We start from the raw sequence: 21,087 nt of genomic DNA on the forward strand, positions 1-21,087 counted from the left end.
AAACATTTCTGTAGTTTTACGAAGCGAATGTAGGAAAAAGGCATTCATGCTCCAACAGATTTCAAAACGTCTACTTGATTGAACATTTCAACCTTTGCAATGCTGTGACCTTCTGAAAGACCAAAATATCCACTTCTTAAACATGTGCCAAGTGAAATTTCTGAAGCATTTAAACATACGAGAGAGCTTAAACGTCTAAAGATTCTTTCGTTAAACATGCAAAAAAAATAATGCGTTGAAGAAGCTTAAACATGTCAACATAGGGATTTCTCAAAGATGTGACACATGAAACGCCAATTGAAAAATAGATAGATTGTTAAATTAGTTATTAGGCAAGTCCACCGAGTCCAAAATCAAATAAAAAACAGTTGATTGCTTTGAAAAGATATATGAGGTAGTAAAAGTAACTAAACCATACAAAATCGGCTGAAACACTTATGCAAAAAATAATAAAATTTACCGAAAATTCGAATGAACCCGTGTTGAAAAACTCAGAAGAGATTAGCCCACGCTATGAAAACTAAGCAGAAAAAAAATACCAAAAACAGTATTCCGAAAACTATTTCAGAGGGCAGAAAAACTGCCGCCCGCAAAAGGACAATTTTCGGCGGTAATTTAACCGAAGGCCGTTGCCTTCCCTTAAAATTGGCATTTTCTCAGCGCAAAACAAATATCTGAACATAGCCAACAGGCAGTTGGACAGTCATGAACGCAAGAATACAGAAAGTAAAACACTGACTTGTTTTATGAAAAACTTTCCAATTTCAAAAAAATATGGCCTTTAAGTTTCTTGAAACTAAAGAAAATTCAAGCTTGACACTCATTTGATAAAATTAATCCAATTTAAGAAAAATGGATTAAAAAAATAATTTTTTTTCACTACGCTTGGAAATCTGAAATATTAAATCCTGTTTCGAAACTACTAGTGGTCGATCACATTTTTCGTGACTTTTACACATTTGATGTTCAATAGTGGAGTTTACCATTCATTCAACAAAGGAAATGAAGTGAACTGAAAAAGAAATCAAAAGCCAAGCCATGAAAAACCAAACTTCAGCGTAAACAAATCTTCAGAATTTAGAGATTTTCCTTAAAAAAAATACCAAGACATAAATAAGAGTATTCACTACGTTCAAGACTCAAAAATAAGAAGCTGTTAACCGCACATAAATTCTATTCCCAATTGTTTGTGTTAGCTAAATAAAAGCGTAAACAAGGATAACCGGTAATTGTGCAAGTAGCACAGAATGTTCCGAACATAGTATTAAAAAACGAACAAAAAAAATTTCTTCAAATTAGTGTCGCTTTTTCTGTGTGGTCTGATTAAAACGAAAAATAGAACTTAGGCAGATTCGTTAATCATAAATAGTAAAATAGCCCAATTGGAAAACAATTTTTGTAAAAACATGACTCGAGCAAAAAAGTTGCAAAAAAGAGTAAGACTGGCGCTTAAAAACTCCTAAAACTTAACTCCAGTGAAACAGCTTAAATTAAGCACGAATAAGCTTTTAAGCCTGCTTAGCCTGACCTTATTAGCCTAAAATCCAAACTGAAAAAGCTTCAATATAATGGATCATTCGAACCAATCCGATGATTAGTTGTGGTACCTGATTTTGAATACAAAGTTCCTCATTATTTTTCAAATGGTCAGAACAAAATATGGATATGAAAAAACTCGAACCGCTCATATTCAAAAAGCACATTTGCTCGAAAACGCCAATATATTTGTTTTATTATTATTAGCCCCCGGTCTTGCCCAATGCAGTACCAACCGTGGGGGAGGTTGATGTCATCCATTTGGCTTCAGCCGGTCCCACCTTGAGAAAGCGGATGTTACTGTGAGTGTGACCCCTCCAACCGTGACCAATATATTTGCTCGAAGTATTCACCGTAACTCGTTTATACATCATAGCATTGGTTTATAATGACAATGAAGCTCTTGAGGCATGTTTAAACAAAAAAATAATTTTTGTGTCGCGCACTCTTCAAATTTAAAGTATTTTGGCACCGAAGCTACTTAAAGAAAACCTCGGATGACGGCTGTTCAACTAAAAAACGAAAAAATGGATTTTGCTAAATAGAAGCGTATCTCGAGAGCAGGAATTCAAATCAAACCAAGTACTTGACTTTTTTGTCAGTACAAACATGTCTGAAAATCACTCGCTGATGTATGTATCTGCCACTTACGGTTGACACTTTGATCAAATCTGTTGACAATTATGAGCCTTCGAAGTTTGTGTTATACGTTTGTTTAAGCTTACTTTTTGTCTGCTTAACAACTTCTCTAAAAGAGTCAGTGAAAGATTTGGTAGCTTAACTTATGATCAGTTCAAATTAAACGACTAATTCTGCCCACTTTGGCAGACGTAACGACCAGTTTGGGACGACAACGGCCTTGACTCGAGTCCCCGCCCAGAAATACTATGCATGCAATATTCTTTGAGTTAACAAAGCGTCCTTGCTAAAAATTATGTCATCGAAAAGCTTTGGCCCAATTCTATACCTGAAATGGAATGAAAAAACTTCAGTACAAACATTTAGACAATTTCAACAGCTTATGTACATATTTGAAACATTTGTACAATAATTCCTATAGACTACAAATCAGACTTGAAAATTATATTTACATGAGAAATGTAATTGAGAGGACACCATTCTATGGACAATTGTACAGAAGATAACTTTATTTGAAGTCAATAGTGTTTAGGAAAGTTATTGACTCAACTAGCGACTCATATTTTCTACTGGTGGTCTCGTTCTCAGCTCGAAACAGACGCAATTAATGCCGTCTGCATCTTCGCCCGTATAACCTGTGACGCAGTCGAACCCTCCGAAATTGCAACAACTCTCTCCGTCTCTTCCACATGGTATGCACATCAGACAGGATCCCACATCTAGTTTTGTATCCGGACAACAAGCATCCAGTCCGCTATTGAGTGTTGGTAATTTACAGTCTAGTGCTTCCACACATGGTAGCAAACACTCGCACAAACCAGCATCGCCTTTCGCGTTTCCGCAAATGTGGAAATCTTGGCAGAATCCTTTGGCCAGAATTAATTTTCTGATCATGAGGATGATCAAGATTAAAACTAGGTAAGCGCACATTATGATGATGATGATTAGAGCTATTGAGATTGAGAGGTCACTGCCTGGCGGAGGGTCTTTGTTGACCGGGATATCTTCATCTGGATTTGACATGGTGCAAGTAATATCTGAAAAGAGAAAGAACTAATGATAAAACAACAAAGACGCGACATAAGACGCATTCATCAATTCAATCATTCATTCATTCATTCATTCATTCATTCATTCATTCATACATACATACATACATACATACATACATACATTCATTCATTCATTCATTCATTCAATCATTGCTTCAATTTCCACACATTCGTGATTTCTTGACTAGAACTACGAAAAAAGCAACTTAAGGTACTTTTTACCAATCAATAGTAATTTTTTAAAACCAATTTCCACAGAAAGAACGACAAAAAATTCTACTTCCCGATTAAAAGTATTTACTTGCTCTCGCAAGTAAAATCATATAGTCAACCCAGATTTTTTCAGAAAATCAAGACGTTTGAAGAGCTCCAAATCATAAAACTATTTTTGAATCACAAAAGAGTAGTCTCCATTAAAGTACCAAAACTTCATGCCTATTTTTGCTCAGGAAAGTTTGAGGCCAAGGTTTGGCATGATATTAATAAGAATTGATCCGATGTTGCAAAAACCCCACTAATTTTGAGGCCTTTTTATCCAAAAATTGTCACAAGCACTTAATCAAAGACAATAAGAAACCAACGATGTGGAAAAAAATAAAATCGTCATCGGTACTTTCAGACCATTATCATGAACACGTCTAAAGATTCAGTTTTAATTGCAAAAGAACCGGCTAATGTCTGCCTAAGCTGATATAGACAAAAAATAATGAAATAACAGCTTTTAATCATTTAGAATCACAATGAATAATCAGATAATGCAACTTCATTGTCATTCGACGATATTAAGCTTTTCTTTGGAACCAAAAGTGAACTTGAACTTCTATTCAATTTTGGGAAAGTGTTCATACACTGCCTCGCCCACCACTTTCTCAATTGTCCTCAAGGTATTATCACACTCCGCCTCTATTTCTGGATTCACGTCTTCTTTTAATTCTGCCAGAACCGGTACTGCCTCCGGATAGTACATCGAGTATTCTTCCAAGAGTCGATTCGCAATGCTCTGGATTGCAACCATCGCTGCTCTCCTAAGACGCGAGTTCGATTCCCGACCAAGATCCAAAATTTGTCTATGTACCACATTTTTCGCATCTGCATCTTGACAAGCGAGCATCATTTGTGATGTACAAGGGCAAATGACTTCCAAAGAAAGCTCATCAAAAGCTTTTGAATCCAAGAAAAACTTCCACTGATTTGCAACTAGAGGCATGAACGTCGAGACAAACTCTGGGGTAGTGAAAATTCCATTAATATCATGCGACATGACGTTAGTTACACATTCTAGGATATTTCGATTCGAGAACAAAATTTCGCTGGACGTGAACTTTTCTTCTTGGGTTGGTTCAACCGATAACCTCTCTTTCAATGAAGAAACGTATGTTGGAATGAAGAGCAGCATTAACCCCTTCAAGCGGATTGATAACATCTTCAGCAGATGAAAGAAAGTTACTTGCCGTCTTCCAGTATTTTCATCGTCCGAAGTAGCCCAGTTGAATGTTTTCAGCAACATTTGTCGCACAGAAGATTCTGAATTTTTCAGGACAAATTCAATGAAAGGTTCGAAGCATTTCATTTCAGCTTCTTTGAACTCATCTGAATTGAGGAACTTTTCCGCTTGCGCATCCATTTGCAGTTGAACTTTGCGGCGCTTTTCCGCAAAAACTTCACATTTGCGCTTTTTGCGTTTTTCTCCAGCAACAGAAGTTTCATTTTCTGGAACATTACTTTCTTTGTCAGTAGCCTTTGTCGCTGCGCTCACATTTCTTGACTCGAAAACAAACTCGCGCAAATTCAAAAACATCGTCAATACTTGCGTTATTTTAGTTTGATTCAACTCCAATTCAGATCTATTGTTTTTGTCCAAATGCAACTTGACAATTTCGGTCATCTTTTCAATCTTTTTCAGGAACATTGTTGTCATTTCGCAGTCTTTGAAAACACTCTCACAAACTGTTATGAACATCGGTGCAACAACGCGCATTTTCAGCGAAACTAGGTGTTCGATTACAGCCGCACTTTCCTTTTTTAACTTGAACTCTTCTTCGCAATCAGAAAGATCGATCAAAAATTTTGTAATCTTTGCCAAAAACGGACTCAAAAGTTCCGCAATATTGTCAAACATTGTAAGCAGGCAAAGCAGCACACTGTCAAACAGCATTTTGTTCGCAAAAGTTTTGCAACTTTTGATGTCTAGGACAAAGTGGGCAACGTTTGGAAGGTACGGCAAGAAAGCCTGTTTCACTGATCTTATAACTTCGGCTATCAAAGCGCACACTTGAACTCGAATATTACATACGCTGCCCTTAAGGTCCATTAGTTGGATGGCTTTTTCGGTTAAGAGGCCAACTTTTGAAGGACAAACTTTCATGATTTTTATCAAAGTCACCAAAACGTACTGACAAATTCTGTCATTTTCATGCAAAATATGAGTCAATAAGAGATCATACAAATAATCAATTTGAGTCGCATCCAATCCATCCAAAAATTGGGATCCAGGTCGAGAAATTCTGATGTTCAGAAACTGCAGAGATCTCTGGACTTCCACGTGTTTAGCCGAGCTGAGCAGTTCCGAGAAGACTTCGAAGAACAAAGCATCGTCAAACAGAACATCAGCAGCAGCTACAGTTTCTTTCAACTTCAGGCCGACTGTCTTTGCAAACTCGGCTTCTAGTTTGACCTTGCTATTGGGAGACGCACTCTCTTGTCTTACGTTCTTCAGAGTTTCACAAGTTTGCAATGTGAACAACTGTGATAATACACCTCTGAAGCAGTGATTATGTGATGTGTCATTCTGTAGCCGGACATTCGTGAGTTCGAAAACGAACTGGTTCGAATGTACAACAACTGGAACCAAGGACAATATTTGAATTGCAGTAAGCCTCTGAACTTTCCTGGGAAGCTTTTTCAGCGATGTCAGTTGGTATGATTGTAACTCTTCAATCCTACCGTTCAAGAAATACTCACAAGCAGTCAGAAGCTTGGATAGTAAAGTCAACGATGTTTTCAGAGAGTACTTTTCGCAGATTTGCGAAACAACCGAAATTGATGTTTCCACTTCGGAGCTATTGGAACTCTTGGTAAAAATATGCAAAACCAACTGCCAAAAATAACCACCTTGGTCCAATTTTGGATGTCCAATGCATGTATCGATCAACAAAATCTGTCTATGACTTGGTTGAGTTGTTACTGCTTCAACAAAATGCTGCAAAAAGTTGCGCAATATGAAGGGCTTTTCTTGAGCTGAATCGATTAAAGGAATCAACAGTTTTCGCACCGAAGACAAAATTAGCCTAAACGAGAATTCGTCCTCGCGAGTAGCCAACGCATCACAGATTGCAGTAAATATTTTCACAGCTCTTTCGTGAGAATCAAAATGTGCATTTTGACATACATGTTCGTATTGGGTAATAACCAATTCGAAACATTGACCTTTAATGTTCACATCGTCGAAACGGCGAATTAGACTAAGCATTAAATCAGTGTCTAAAATTTCTTCAGTCATTGAATATCTCGAGAAAAAATTACTCAATACACCAACAGCGAAAACCATCACGTGCTCCATTTCTGGATCTGAATTGTCAATAACATGCAATCTCTCCAAATGTAAAATTAACGCATTAACTGTCCCGATCACCTCTTTTGCGTCTTGAGGGCTGAAATTTCGGTCACATGCGAAGTGCAGAAAGAGCCTTATTTGATCCAGATTTGTACTTGCAGCACAGAACGAATCAACTCTCGATCTTCTTGGTTTTGCATTGGTATCATACTCGGGCAATCCGAGACATTTATGGAGCATTTTCGAGTTCAGAGGCAGGTTGTCAACCACTCTTTTCACAGTGGGCAAGTTAACGGCATCCTTCCTCAAAAATATCAGTCGCGAAAACAGCTCGTGTTGAGTGCTGATACTTAATGCTTTGAACAAATCAGGAGAAATGACCGCCAAGAAGGCCTCAACTAAGAAAACTGGAGACTCCTTGTCAAGTCCTATCAGAAATGATTCGAGGAACATGTCAAAATTGCAATCATTTATGCCTTTCGCGATCTCACAGCAGATAGATCCGTTGCAGAGTCTCTTCTTTTTCACTTCATTTTTCAGCAAGTTGCTCAGAAAAACCAGAATTTTCTCATTCCAAATTCCGTATATCAAAACTGGAACGGAAATTTTCCCACAAATATCTGATTTTTCATTTTCTAAAACATTGATCAAAGTTGTGACAACTGAAGGCATTTCTGAAAATTTTTGCATTAAATTTTTTAACCAGGTGCGATCGGCTGCTATTTCTTGCTTCAGCTCAACTATCTCTTGTAGTATGCAATCACCAACATCGCCAAACTTGTGCAGCATTACATTTTCGCAAAAACCAAGCAACGAAATGCGCACCTTTGACCGCTTTGAGTTGAGACCTGCCAAAATTGGCCACATAAAATTGTTGAAATTAACTTGAAACTTCTTTTTTGATCCAAGCTGCGTCAAAATTTTCCAAATGGCAACTTTGAGTTTCTCTTCGTTGGATTTAGAGCCGAAACAATCAGCAGGAAGAGTGGACATTATTAGCAACAGGCTAATGAATTGGTTCATTCCAAGAGTAGCTCTCACATACGAAAGTTTACCCGGCAGACAACAGACAATTTGGGAAAAACAAAACAAGAGAACTTGCTCACTTTTTATAAGCCCATCCATATTCGAAACGCATAAAAGCGATTTTTGGCTTGAGTAATTTGCAAATACAGAACAGAACACATATTCGATCAATGAATTGAAATTTCCCAAATCGTAGTGAGGAATTTTGGCTGCAAATTCTAGGAAGTCAAATTCGTTTTCAGCTGAAAAACTGACAATCAATTTACACAGGGTGTTGAAATTTTTCAGGTCCATGAGGAAACCGTTCTTCAACGTGAACACCGAGAGGAAAGCGAACTCCAATTGATGATTGCCAGCTGCACTTTCGGATGCCCAGTTCCTAAATGGGAAGTTATTTCAGTTTGTTTTACACTACTAAGATCCACTTAACAGCCACCCCCCCCCCCCCCCCCCACCTCAAATCTAAGCAGAAAACATTCAAGCCAAAAAAAATCCAAAAAACTTCAAAACAGGGGCGGATTTAGGGGGGCACTCCTCTCCCCCTCGGGGATTCGACCTGCTGCGACCCGATTCGACCCTTTATACTATTTCGAGACATCCATTTTTGGCTGACGGACGCTAAAATTTTTTAAAGGTGCCTTCGGCGCCAATATATACAAAGTTTGATTGGGGAGCGCTCGTCGATAAACGCTTTTAGGCACTTTGGTCAAAAAAAGCCTAAAACGCCTTTTATGGCCTGTTTTTTCAAAATTTTGCTTGCGGGCAGAAAATTTGGCCACAACAGGTTTTTAGTACATTGGGAGAGCTGGGAAAATCAATTTGGACGAAAAAAAGGTCGACAAAATTGTTGAAAATCCGCCTCCTCCCACAAGAAAATCCTCGCTCCGCCCCTGCCTCAAAGTGATAAACGTTTTTAGTCCTTCTAACCGTCAAAACACACACGCGCACGAAAGAAATTAAAAATCAAACGCCGCGATATGGGGCCACTAAGTCAATCTAATATAGGCCAAAAATATCATGCCGAACTAAGAGGAAAAAACAAACTACTGAGCTTTGTCGTCAAGCACGGGTGCTACCGCTGCATCAAATGCGCAGAATGCTCCTCGATTTTTCATTAAAGCAGGAAAAACACGTGTAATATTTTCAAGTACAAACTCAGTGAACAAAACTATTTTCGGGAAAGGTCTAGTACCCGATTGCAACACACATGCTATCGCAAGTGCGAAAAAATCATCACGACCTATAAGTGACAATCACTTAGTTCCTTTACTTTAATGTGTTTCTATTGATGACACAGAGGCGAAGTTGCACTGCATATACAAGCAAAAACATGACTGATAATGCTACTGGGAAAAACTGAATGAGTAAAATTTTGAGTCTCTAAAAATTCAAATGACGCACGCACACCACAATTTGAAAAAAAAAAGAAATGACCAAATAACATGCCTCAACTTATAGAGCAGTCCATGGAGCAGTAATCACAGGAAAAAATTGAATGCAATGAAAATAAAATGAAATTTTTTTTTAATTTGAGATTTTTTTGTGAAAATCATCCCCCCACACGCCATCTTAAGTACAAAATGATACATTTCGCTCCTAGTAACCAATCAACTATGGCAAATAAACTTCCTTCAACAATTTGGAACGATTTCTATGACGGATTAAATCTCCACTTACGCATTAATAGTGCGAAATATATCGCGCGTTAATTGTCCCAAATTGGCAAAAATGGCAATTTTTAAACTCCCATAACTTCACGAAAAATAGACACAGGTGAAATATTTTTCCAAATTTAAGCTCAGGACAACAATACTTTTTGAATGATATAAAAAAAAATCCGTCAAAAATGGCTAATTAAAAAGTCGAAATTTGTCTGAAGAAAAAAAAAGACCCCGAGCACAAATACTCCGTTACTTTCGTTACGAATATCGGAACAATAATAAACCGTGTTAAAATCCTTAACTTTGGCTGTACTTAATAGCTGGTTATTGATCAAAGTGAACACTTTCAAAATGAACACATTTTATCGCAACAATATTTGCGTCGCAACAATATTTGCGACTAAGGTTGGAAAAAAAGATAGTTCATACTATAACACAAGCATTGCTTGTGTAAACATACATTTGATTTTAATTGGCGCAGGGAAGTTGTAAACCTACAAAATGGAAACTTACAGCAGTTTTTCAATGTTAGCAAGTCGCATGTCACAATCGATATTCAGCATTGACTTCAAAACTAGAACTTCATTCGATGTCCGTTGACTGGATAAAAACTGTCCAACAATTTCAGCGAACGGATCTTTCACTTTTTTGCTCTCGGAACATTGGAATACAAAATTGATACACTTCTTCCAAACCAATGCCATCACTTCTCCGTTCATGTTCAGTGGAGCAACTAAATCATTTTCGAGAACAAACTTCAAAATTTCGGTTGCCAGTTTTAAAGAATCGTCTTTGAAACATTCCAACAGTGTATAAAGAGCTGTATTAGTCAGTGCAGTCGAATTTGATTTGTGTCGTGCTTTGATTATTTCAAACGCCTCTCGCCTCGCTTCCAAAGTTCCCTTCAGAAGATTCACAACTGAGCTATTTTCAGTTTCACCGCTGCTGCCTTTCAGAACCTTTTTAACCAGCTTTCCCAGAGGTTTTTGATACTGTGAATCACAGTTTAGTTCCTTCACTGCTTCTTGGAACTGCACTACATTTTCACTGGCCAATAAATTCACAAACTCGAGATTCTCCTCAGGCGCAGAAATGACTACTTTCAGAATTTCTGACAATAAGTGTGATGGGGTTAAAACTTTTCTGCTATCACACCTAAGATAGTTCAAGAATTCAAGAACAAGTCTTCTATAACAGACCAACTCCGCAGTTTTTGGCTCTTGAAGACCCGAGCAAATCAGAACTTCTAAGTAATTGAACACTGATGAGTTCACTTTCTCAAAATCCAAAACTACAGAATTGCAATCTTCCAAGCGCAAGAAAAGCTGGGCTGCAAAGTCGCTTTCAATTCTGAATGCTTGTTGCTTCGACAAAGTCGACAGCACAAACCGTATGAAGACTTCTAACACTTCGTTCTGCAATTTTGTTACAAATAAATTGAACATTTTTTTTAACAAAGCGAATTCAAATTGCAATTTGTTGATCAAAACAGCCATCACTCCGATTGATAATTTTTGCAATTGAGGATGCTTGGACTTGATCAACTTTCGCACAAGTTCTAAAATTGTCGACAATTTTGACTCCTTGATTTGCTTCTTGGACTCTAGACAACCGAGTATAGTTGCCATTAAATAGGAATTGAAATACTCACACGTACGCTGGTTGTGCTCCTAAAAACATATTTTACAATTACCACAGATTTTTCTGGTTTACAAGATAGAATCTGAGCAAAATTAACCAACCGAAATGCAAAAAAAAACATCTGAGACTATTGCAAAGTATGAAAAACCTATGTATCTGGTAATTGTGAAAATTGAATTTAGTGTAAATTAAGTCCATAAAATTCCGCAACCCTCACAGACGCTGAACTTATTTAACCATTAGTACAGACAAATTTTTCAGTATATTTTTTTTTATTTAATCAGGTTTGCTAGCATGAAATAAATTTGCAACTCAAAAAGTCACACATTAGGTCACAGCTAACCATTACCAATGACGGCAAAAAGAAATCAACTTAGGAACAGAATTAAACACTAGCGATCCAGTGCAGAACTTTCTAAATGATTACCGCAAGTCATTAAATTATAAGCAAGAAAAAATTTGAAATAAATTTCATCGGTGAATATGATTTAGCAAATTTTGCATCAAAATACTTAAAGAGACTCTAGGCAAACAACCATTAAGAGCACAAAATACCAATGACAGCGTGTAAAGATAGTCAAACGAAGATTATCAAAGCATAATTTAAAAAATGCTCAGACACCCTAAATTTTTTATTCAAAAAGTTACATTTATATCTCCCAAAATCCGAGAAAAATTTCAAGCTAGACAAACTAACAACACAATTTAAAATATTGCCACAGAAACTAAGCGTATTCAACAACACAGAGCACCGTAATATATAAATTAACCATTTAAAAAATCGTTTAAGTTTTTTTTCTGATAAAGAAACATCAATTTTTCTACCAGAGAAGAAAATACAATGTCAATAGATTTATGAGAAAGCTCTATAGATCGAATAACGAACTAAAGATAAAGCTGGTTCAGCGATAAAGATGACCATAAGAAAAGCCAATCAATCAGCATTCGAACTCAACATAAGTTTTATTTCGTAATTGTTATTTTTTTCTGAAAAACATAATTTAAGTTGCAGTTGTTAATTAGCAGAAGAAGCAAAACTTAAATAATCATACAAACTTAAAACACTAAAACGTACTCAGAAAACCAGATGAAGATGATCAATCGAACCACAATTAAAAAATTGATTTCAAAACTTTTTCGTGAAACAAAAAATAAAATGGTTTATTTCCAAACCGAAGCAAGTAACGGCTGTCACTTTTTGAAGCTATAGAAAGGACTCAGAAGTTGAGCTGAAATAACAGAGCAAAAACAATGAGATGATTTGTCATAACGAAAAGCCTGATTTTTAAAAGTTTTCAAGAAAATCATACCGTGTACGTTTTCCGAAATTTATATTCTATTTCAACAAAACGACAATCAAAATGATAGTGATCAACTAGCACTCGATACAACGATAAATATTAAAAAAAAACTGTCAAATGACTTCTTTGGAAAAAATGAAAAAGGAAAGGAGCAAATGACTGAAAACCTTGTTTTGTGAAAAACATTGAAGAAAAACCGCTGCAAACTTGGTGAAACAAGATTACATGGAAAAATCAACTTTATCAACTTATAACGCTGCAAAAGGTGAAACAAGATTTCAAGGAAAAATCAAACTTAATTAAAATCACATGATATTAGAAAAGAGCAACTAACTAAACAGCTGCCTGTTGAAACCTCAAGTAACAAACCATTGAATAGTTTATTTTGTTAAAATATGAACATGGCTGCAAAGCTTTGAAAAAAAAATCATTGCCAAAATTCTAAAGATTGAAAATGGAAAAAAGCAGTGCAAAGCTTTTGTGAAAAAAAATTGCAAAACCTTCTTTAACAAAAAATTAAACGAAAAAAAAATGCTGCAAAAAGCTTGTTTTCACATAGGAAAACAATACCTGAATAGTGAAATTTAAAAAATATATTTATGAAAGGAGCCGATTCAACAGTGGAGAATCATTAAAAACTATCAAGGAAACTTTTTTGGAATCTCTAAAAAATTTACAAAAAAATCAAAAGAATGAACTTTCTTCAAAATGAAAAAATCTGTAGTAAATTATCTAGAAAAACAAAAAAAACGTCAAATGGCTGTTTTGAAAACAACTTGAATATGAAATAAAACAAATCAGCGCAACTTGAAGTTTGAAAAACAAAAGAAAGAAACCACTAGAAACATTTTCACTGCAAAATTTTTCTCAGCAAAGGATGAAATCACTACACAACTTAAGAAAAGAAAGAAACGCTTTGAAACAAAGTAAAGAGGACAAATCAGTGGTTAATTTTATAGAAATTAAATAAATTTGAAAATAACAAATCACTAGCTAACATTTTGTTGAATAGAAAAACGTAAAAAATCAGTGGAAAGCCTTTGAGATTGAACAAGAACAGTGTTAAACACCATGACGCCCAAGAACTAGCAAAGAGGAATTCGTAAAATGTTACCTTTAAAAAAAGACAGACAAAACAAAAAAATCGGAAAATATGCACGAGTTTAAATTAGTTAAATTTTTTAAAGAATTCCAAATTGTATTGATTCAAAACTGGAGAATCATTAAAAAATTATCAATGAAACGTCTTCAGAAGTCTCTAAAAAAATTTATGAAACAAATTTAAAAAAAAACGAATTTTCTTCAAAATGAAAAAATCTGAGAAAAATTATCTAGAAAAAAAAACGTCCAATGGCTGTTTTGAAAACAACTTGAATATGATAGGAACAAGTCAGCGCAACTTGAAAAATAAAAAACAAAAGGAAAACGTCACTGCAAAGGAAGTAATCACTAAGAAATGACGACAACGCTTTGAAACAAAGTAAAGAGAAATCAGACGTCAATTTTATAGAAAATAATAAAATCTTAAAATAACAAATCACTAGCTAACAATTTGTCGAATAGAAAAAGTAACAAACCAGTGGAAAGCCTTTGAGATATAACAAGAAGTGTTAAGCAGCATGACGCTCAAAAACTAGCAAAGAGGAAAGATTTATCATTTGAAAACAAAAAGAAAAACCGAAAAACGGAAATAAAGCAGGTGTTTGAATTAGTTGACTTTTTAAAAAGCTCCAAATTGTAATTGACTCAACACTGGAGAATCATGAAAAAATTATCAATGAAACTTCTTCAGAAGTTTCTAAAAAATTTACAAAAAATCAAAGAACTGAATCTTCTTCAAAATGAAGAAATACGATGTAAATTATCTAGAGAAATATAAAAACGTCCAATGGCTGTTTTAAAAACAATTTGAAAATGCGCAACTTGAAATTTAAAAAACAAAAGAAAGAAACCTCAACACATTTTTTTCTGCAAAATTTTTCACAGCAAAGGAAGAAATCACTGCAAAACTTGAGAAGTGAAAGCAACGCTTTGAAACAAGTAAAGAGGACAAATCAGTGGTTAACTTTATAGAAATTAAATAAATTTAAAAATAACAAATCACTAGCTAACAGTTTAATGACTAGAAAAAAGTAACAACCAGTGGAAAGCCTTTGTGATAGAACAAGAACAGTGTTAAGCAGCATGACGCTCAAAAACTAGCAATGAGGACTTCGAAAGATTTAACATTTGAAAACAAAAAGAAAAAACCGAAAAAACGGAAATAATACAGGCATTTGAATTAGTTGACTTTTTAAAGAGCTCCGAATTGTATTGACTCAACACTGGAGAATCATGAAAAATTATCAATGAAACTTTTTCAGAAGTCTCTAAAAAATTTACGAAAAAATCAAAAAAACCGATTTTTCTTCAAAATGAAAAAATCTGAGATAAATTATCTAGAAAAATAAAAAAAAAACGTCCAATGGCTGTTTTGAAAACAACTTGAATATTAAAGGAACAAATCAGCGCAACTTGAAATTAAAAAAAAACGAAAGGAAAACATCACTGCAAAATTCTTCACTGCAAAGAAAGAAATCACTAAGAAATGACGACAACGCTTTGAAACGAAGTAAAGAGAACAAATCAGACGTCAACTTTACAGAAATTAATAAAAACTTTAAATAACAAATCACTAGCGAACAATTTATTGGATGAAAAAGTATCAAACCAGTGGAAAGCCTTTGAGATAGAACAAGAAGTGTTAAAACAGCATGGCGCAAAACTAGCAAAGAGAACTTCGATACATGTTACCCTTGAAAAAAAGACAAAAAATCAAAAAATATGCAGTTGTTTGAAATTATTAAAATTTAAAGAGTTCAAAATTGTATTGATTTTGAGCTTTTGAAAACTTTGCGCCAGAGTCTTATCAACTTCAGAGCAAAATCTGAAAATTTTATAGAATAATTAGTAAATCAGCCGACGAAATCAAGCCTATAAATTAAACTTCAGCCAAAAACTTGGTACTCAAAAGAACAATTTCGGCAAATTAAGCTTGATCCAAATTATGTACAGCAATCATAGTACCCCTGAGTGATATATATGTACTGATGCAAGGTGCTAAACATAAACTGGAAAAACTATCAGCAAAAATCATATCAAAAATTTTAAGTTATAGTTTTAAAGTAGACATAAATTTAACGTATGAAGGTAATTTTGAAAAAAAAATCGCAGATAAATGAATGCAAAATTTACTTTAAAAATTTTCTAAACAGTAACAAAGCCGAAAATACTTCAAAAGAAACCATTCAAGTAAAAAAAACTCAAAAAAATGGAGCTTTAAATTTAAGTTCTCCTCTCCCTCAAAGCGCACACACAAATAAAATGTTTGCTTGCCAAACAGCGCAATATGAGGCCACTTAATCGATATAAAACAGGCCGACACTAAAAAATCCGAAAAAAAAATTTCAGAACAAAAACCGAGTTGGCAAAGTACAACTACAAAACCAAAATGAATTACCAATTTCGAAAACTAGGCGCAATTAAAAAACAAAAAACTCAATAATTGCAAGAGGGGACTATGATTTGCAACAGAGAGGAGAGAGTGCAAAGAGGTGAACGAGTCTAGGAGTGCGTCGTGAACAAATTTATTTATGGGTGAAAAAGTATAGTGCCCAATTGCAATACCCTTGCTTATCGCAAGGCTACTAAGAAAGAACAAACTATTGCGAAGCATTTTAGATATAATTCAAGAAAACAAATCACTGCTAACCTTTTTTTAACCAAAAAGATTAACTAATTGAAGCGGAAGCATTTCATATCTCAATTTCAAATCATTAAGAATTTTTAGCGTTTTTATTTTCTTAATGCCGATTTGGATGAAGAAAACACTTTTTTTGAAGAAAAAGGAGTATTTTTAATTGAAAAAAATCAAGTTTTCTTAAGAAGAATCTGGAGAAATCGTTTTTAAGTGATTTCTTAGCAGAACATTAGTTGAAAGAATGTTATTTAAGAATTACAAAAAAAAAATTTAAGGGACGAAGTGAATCACTAAGTTAAAGTAGTTGAAATGAAGATTGATTTTTCAAATAAACTTCAAACACTACGAAGAAGGCTACCAATGACGAACTCTAAGAGTACATGTGCTGTCAATTCAGCATATTTGAAGCTGGTAAAACAAATTAATTTCCTGCTGAAACTGCTCTACCGAACTAAACTTGACACAAAAACTCAATAGTCGTAGGCCCTCGGGCCGGTTTATTTAACCTTTTCCCATAGCCTCTATAACACCTGCAGAGCAGGAAGGAGGCTTTTCAGATTAGCTGAAGCCCCGCTGAGCCCATGCAGCAGTAACAAGTGAAAAAGTTCGAGAGGGGCTTCAGCTTCCAAAACAATATCTGAAGACCAAAACAAGAGTCGTTATAAAAAAATACATAGCCCAAAATGGAGTATAGTATCGAGAAATTAACGCCAAGATCAAAAAGAAATATTCTAAAAAAACTCGAATTTGAACTTTAAAATTATCTATAAAAGATGCTAGGTTAAAATCAGCATGCTAGGTGAAAATCCCAAAACATTTGCACAGCATAGCTATGTATGAATAGACTACAGCTAAAACATGTGAAGATAGCGTATAAATCTTAACATAGGCAAAGCGAACATCGCGCCTCTTACGATACCACACATATATAGGATTGCAAGCTAGCAAACAGGAATGAAACAAAAGCCATTATGCCAACAAAAAAAACATTCCACACAGAAATATCATTGGAAGCTAGCAGACAGGAATGAAACAAAAGCCATTATGTCAAATAAAAAAGGAAAAAACAATATCTTTCATTAAATAACATGGATGCTCTTCAGAATGCCCGCATCTTAATGCTAGAACTTGTCAAGCTACCCAGATATACCATTGCATAAGAACTTTCCGAATATTCAACCCCGCCACAATGGGAAAACGGCTAAAAACACATTAATATTCACGAAGTCATAATGATACACAGAGGCGAAGCAGAGAGAAAAAACGAACACTTAGCATTGCAAGCTACCAATTAGACAGTGTGGAAATGATTCGACTGAATTAATTCCAACTCACTGTTTATTTGGTAGCTTGCAATGCTACGCTTTCGTTATATCGCTAAGTATTTTCGAGCGTTCACTAAGCCAGCAACGCTTGGTTAGACATCAATTGATCCGAAAAAATTATGCCACAGAAAATTACCATAAAAAATTTAACGATTAAAAAGTTTCAACTTTTTAAATACTGCCGAACAACTTCATATATTCAAATCGAAAAATAATCAATTTTTGTCCTTAAACCGATTCAAAGAAAGTTCATTAAACCGACAAAACATGAGCCAAATCATTTAGGGCGAAAAAATTCTAAGCGAAAAAAACGCTAAAATATACCAGCCAGGTAAAGTAAATTTAAAAAACTACATGCGTTTATCAACGACACTTGAAATAACAATGAAAACTGCTGACCATACAAAAAAAATCGTGGTGCGGCAACTAAGCTGACACTATCTCTATAGTCCAACTATTCAATTTCCCTGAAAAAAATCAATTCCAGGCACTGAAAACAAAACAAGATCCGACCGGGACGACATCCAGATCATAGGGTGCAAAAGCAACCGCATTAGCACCCGGCCAAATAGAAACGGCCTGGAAGTTGCTAAGAATTGATAATAAAAAACATAGTTTCAACGCAGGCTACATTCGAAAACGTCAAAAACTCTAGAACCAACAAAATGAATAAGGCTAAGGGTTCTGAAACAAAAACATGCCAAGACAATAGAACGTGATAAAAAATATTGGATGATCATGTACCCATCGGTAACAAAGCCGAAAAAAAACTTATCAGAAAATCTTTAAGCCGAAAAAAAATCAACAAGACTTATGACAATCAACGTTAAAACACACAAACAAAAACAAATTTTTTTGTCAAATGAACAATGAGGCTACTAAGCCGTTATAATTTAGAACGAAACCTATGAAGTACAAAAAAAGTAAAGAAAAGGCCGAAAAAAGATGATTAAGTTATTAAGTCCCCCTCAACTTCAAAACAGACACAAACTTTTTTGGCTCCTCGAAAGATGCAATATAAGGCCAATAAGCTTATATAATACAGGCTAAAACCTATCAAACCGAAAACAAAGCCTTAAAAAACTGTTGCCATGAAAAACTTGAACTATGATTTCTAATAAATTTTTTAGCATCTTGTTCGATCCAGAAATGAGCATAAAAATATTTCCGTTGAAACTACTCGAAATTAGATCAACACGCCGATAAAAAATAGGCCGAAATTATTTGGGCAGAATGAAGTTTTTGAGCAAAACACTTAAAAGTAATGAGCTAGAGAAAAAAAAACACTTCTACAATATATAACTTTTTTGAAGCGGACAACTTCCTGTGTGAAAAAACAGGTTCTTTCGAAACCACGATCTTTGCCGTCCCAGGCGCATTAGTTAACTGCAGACCAAGTGTGCTGGAGAGAGACGCAAATAAATTTGAATTCTTTAAGTGAACCTAAATTTACCATTTCTAACTTTGACTATTCTGTGAATTAAACTATTTACGGGAAACAAAAAGTCTAGTACCCGGTTGCAATACCCTTGCTTATCGCAAGGGTGATTACAAATGAGTAAAAATCGTTGTCTACGGGGAAAAAGACATGTTTCCTATTGCAATGCACTTGCTCTCGCAAGTGTAAATAATAATAATTATTGTATACGTCCAAATATAATTTCAAAGTACTTACCTCGTTTAGCTTCACCACAAACTGCGTCAATCCACTTAAAGCGTCTAAGTGACTTCCCATGAACTTATGCAGCTGAGCTTTGGTTACTACACGATCTGCCTGCTGGATTTCGTACATCCAATGCCACTTATGAGTTACTTCTTTCGGATCAATTATCTGAATCACCCGAGTGAACAGTTTCATCTCATGGAACGGAATGAACATGTAGACCAATTGGTTACAGTTAAACTTCTGCACGTTAAACCTTTGTACTAGCCACTCCAAAGTCTTAATGGCAGACGTTTTCAAAACATGAGGTGCTAGAAGGATGAAGAAATCACCGATTAATAAATCAAGCTCCTCATTTACATCAGCGCTGACAACTGACCGTTCCAATTTCTTCGAATCAATTCCGAAAAGCGTTTCACGAAACTTTGCGAACTGTGGGTCAATTGTAATTAATTCATTTAATCCGTCTAATGCGAATTGAAAAACGGTCTCTTTGTCTATGCCAGCAGCATCTTTCGAATTGAACATTAAAGAAACTCGCCCTTGAGCAATATCATCCGGCCTCGCTGCAGCTGCTTTCATAGACAGCTGTTGCAGTTGGGCCGCCAGGGATGTAGACATTTTAACTGAAAAGCAAGTCATTTGTGAGTCAGACCCCCTCCTCCCCCCACAGTCATGGTCAATTCACGCAAAGTTTGAAAACCATGAGGAATACATTGTAATCAGTGGGTTGCGAATATTTATATAAGCACCAGAATTTCGGAACAAATACAGTCTCGTCTATAGAGAAAAATTACTTATCAGAAAAAATTCATCGTGTAAGTTACTTCGATAATCCGTTTAAAAACCCGAAAAATTACTTTCTTTTTAAATACTTTTTCTATACTTTTATAAGAATCAGAAGGTAAATTTATTAATGGATATGAAGTTAAAACACTGGTCCTTTATCACTTCACTTCATTATAAAACCATTAGATATTTATGAAATAGGTTTATGTGTAAACCGGCCTCTATTAGCCTAATAGTAGTAGTAGAAGAAGAAGAAAGAACACTTGAATTACTATACAATAAAGAGCCGAGGCATCAGTGTAGCAAAGTGTAAATAATAAAATTGGTTATAAATTCATTGGTTACATCAAAAAAAAACATCAGAAAACAAGCAATAAACAAAAAAAAAAGCAAAATCGGTTACAGTTCGGAAATTGGTTGATTAAAGTATATGAAGTTTCGGATACTATAGAAAAATAAAGATTTAAGAATTAGGAACAAGCTGGTAATAAAACTTTACAAACAATTTTACACATAGTCCAATTATACAGCGTATATACAGAGTATATACAGTTTCTCTTTCAAGCAATGTGTGAAAAATTAAACTGAATTAAAACATATAGAACTAGCAAAAACGGAAATCACGCCACGTATTTGTATTAGTACATATAGGATTGTTTCTCAATTCACTCACGTAAAATTCTTTCAATTTTTTCTTGAATTCTGTTTTCGATTTTTCTAAATTGCGCAAAATTATGGGCAGTGAATTCCATTTTTTAGAAGTCAAATGAAAAAATGATTTTTGCAGAGAAGCAGTCGAACAATGTTTGTCAAAAATAATTTGTTTCGTTCTTTCGTTGAGCCTATAATTGGCAGTCGGTAGTCTCAGTGTATTTTCAAAAGCCTTCTTTTTGTTTGTAAGTTATTGGTATAAGTATGTTATACACTTTAACTCAATTCTTTTCTCGATTCCAATGAACGATTTGCTAATGCGAAGAAGGGAAGAAGATTTAAATTTCGATCTGAAATATGTTCTTTTTAGCGCCCAGTTCAACTGTTTCTCCAGAGATAGCATCAAAGTAGCATTAATTTGTTGTAAGAAAATTGCTGAATAATCTAAATGTGATAAAACAAGACAATGAAGCAAGGCAACTAATGATAATGTCGGCAGTTGTTGTCCAAT

At 34.9% G+C, this 21,087-nt stretch overlaps 2 protein-coding genes across 2 annotated transcripts in view; both read right to left on the reverse strand.

Moving 5' to 3' along the window:
- The window catches only part of LOC134842870 (programmed cell death protein 6-like), a 417,453-nt gene that overhangs the window by 283,913 nt on the left and 112,453 nt on the right, over positions 1-21,087 (reverse strand). The gene's annotated exons all lie outside the window — the stretch shown is intronic.
- On the reverse strand, positions 3,932-19,758 carry LOC134841342 (HEAT repeat-containing protein 1-like). Its single transcript, XM_063857264.1, has 3 exons — positions 19,149-19,758; positions 9,981-11,137; positions 3,932-8,185 (listed from the first exon to the last, which is right to left on the reverse strand). Exons 1-3 carry the CDS (start codon positions 19,755-19,757, stop codon positions 4,048-4,050), a joined length of 5,904 nt encoding a protein of 1,967 aa, XP_063713334.1. The 5' UTR covers position 19,758; the 3' UTR covers positions 3,932-4,047.

This window comes from Symsagittifera roscoffensis, chromosome 3 (genome assembly GCF_963678635.1).
Source record: "Symsagittifera roscoffensis chromosome 3, txSymRosc1.1, whole genome shotgun sequence".
NCBI lineage: Eukaryota > Metazoa > Xenacoelomorpha > Acoela > Convolutidae > Symsagittifera > Symsagittifera roscoffensis.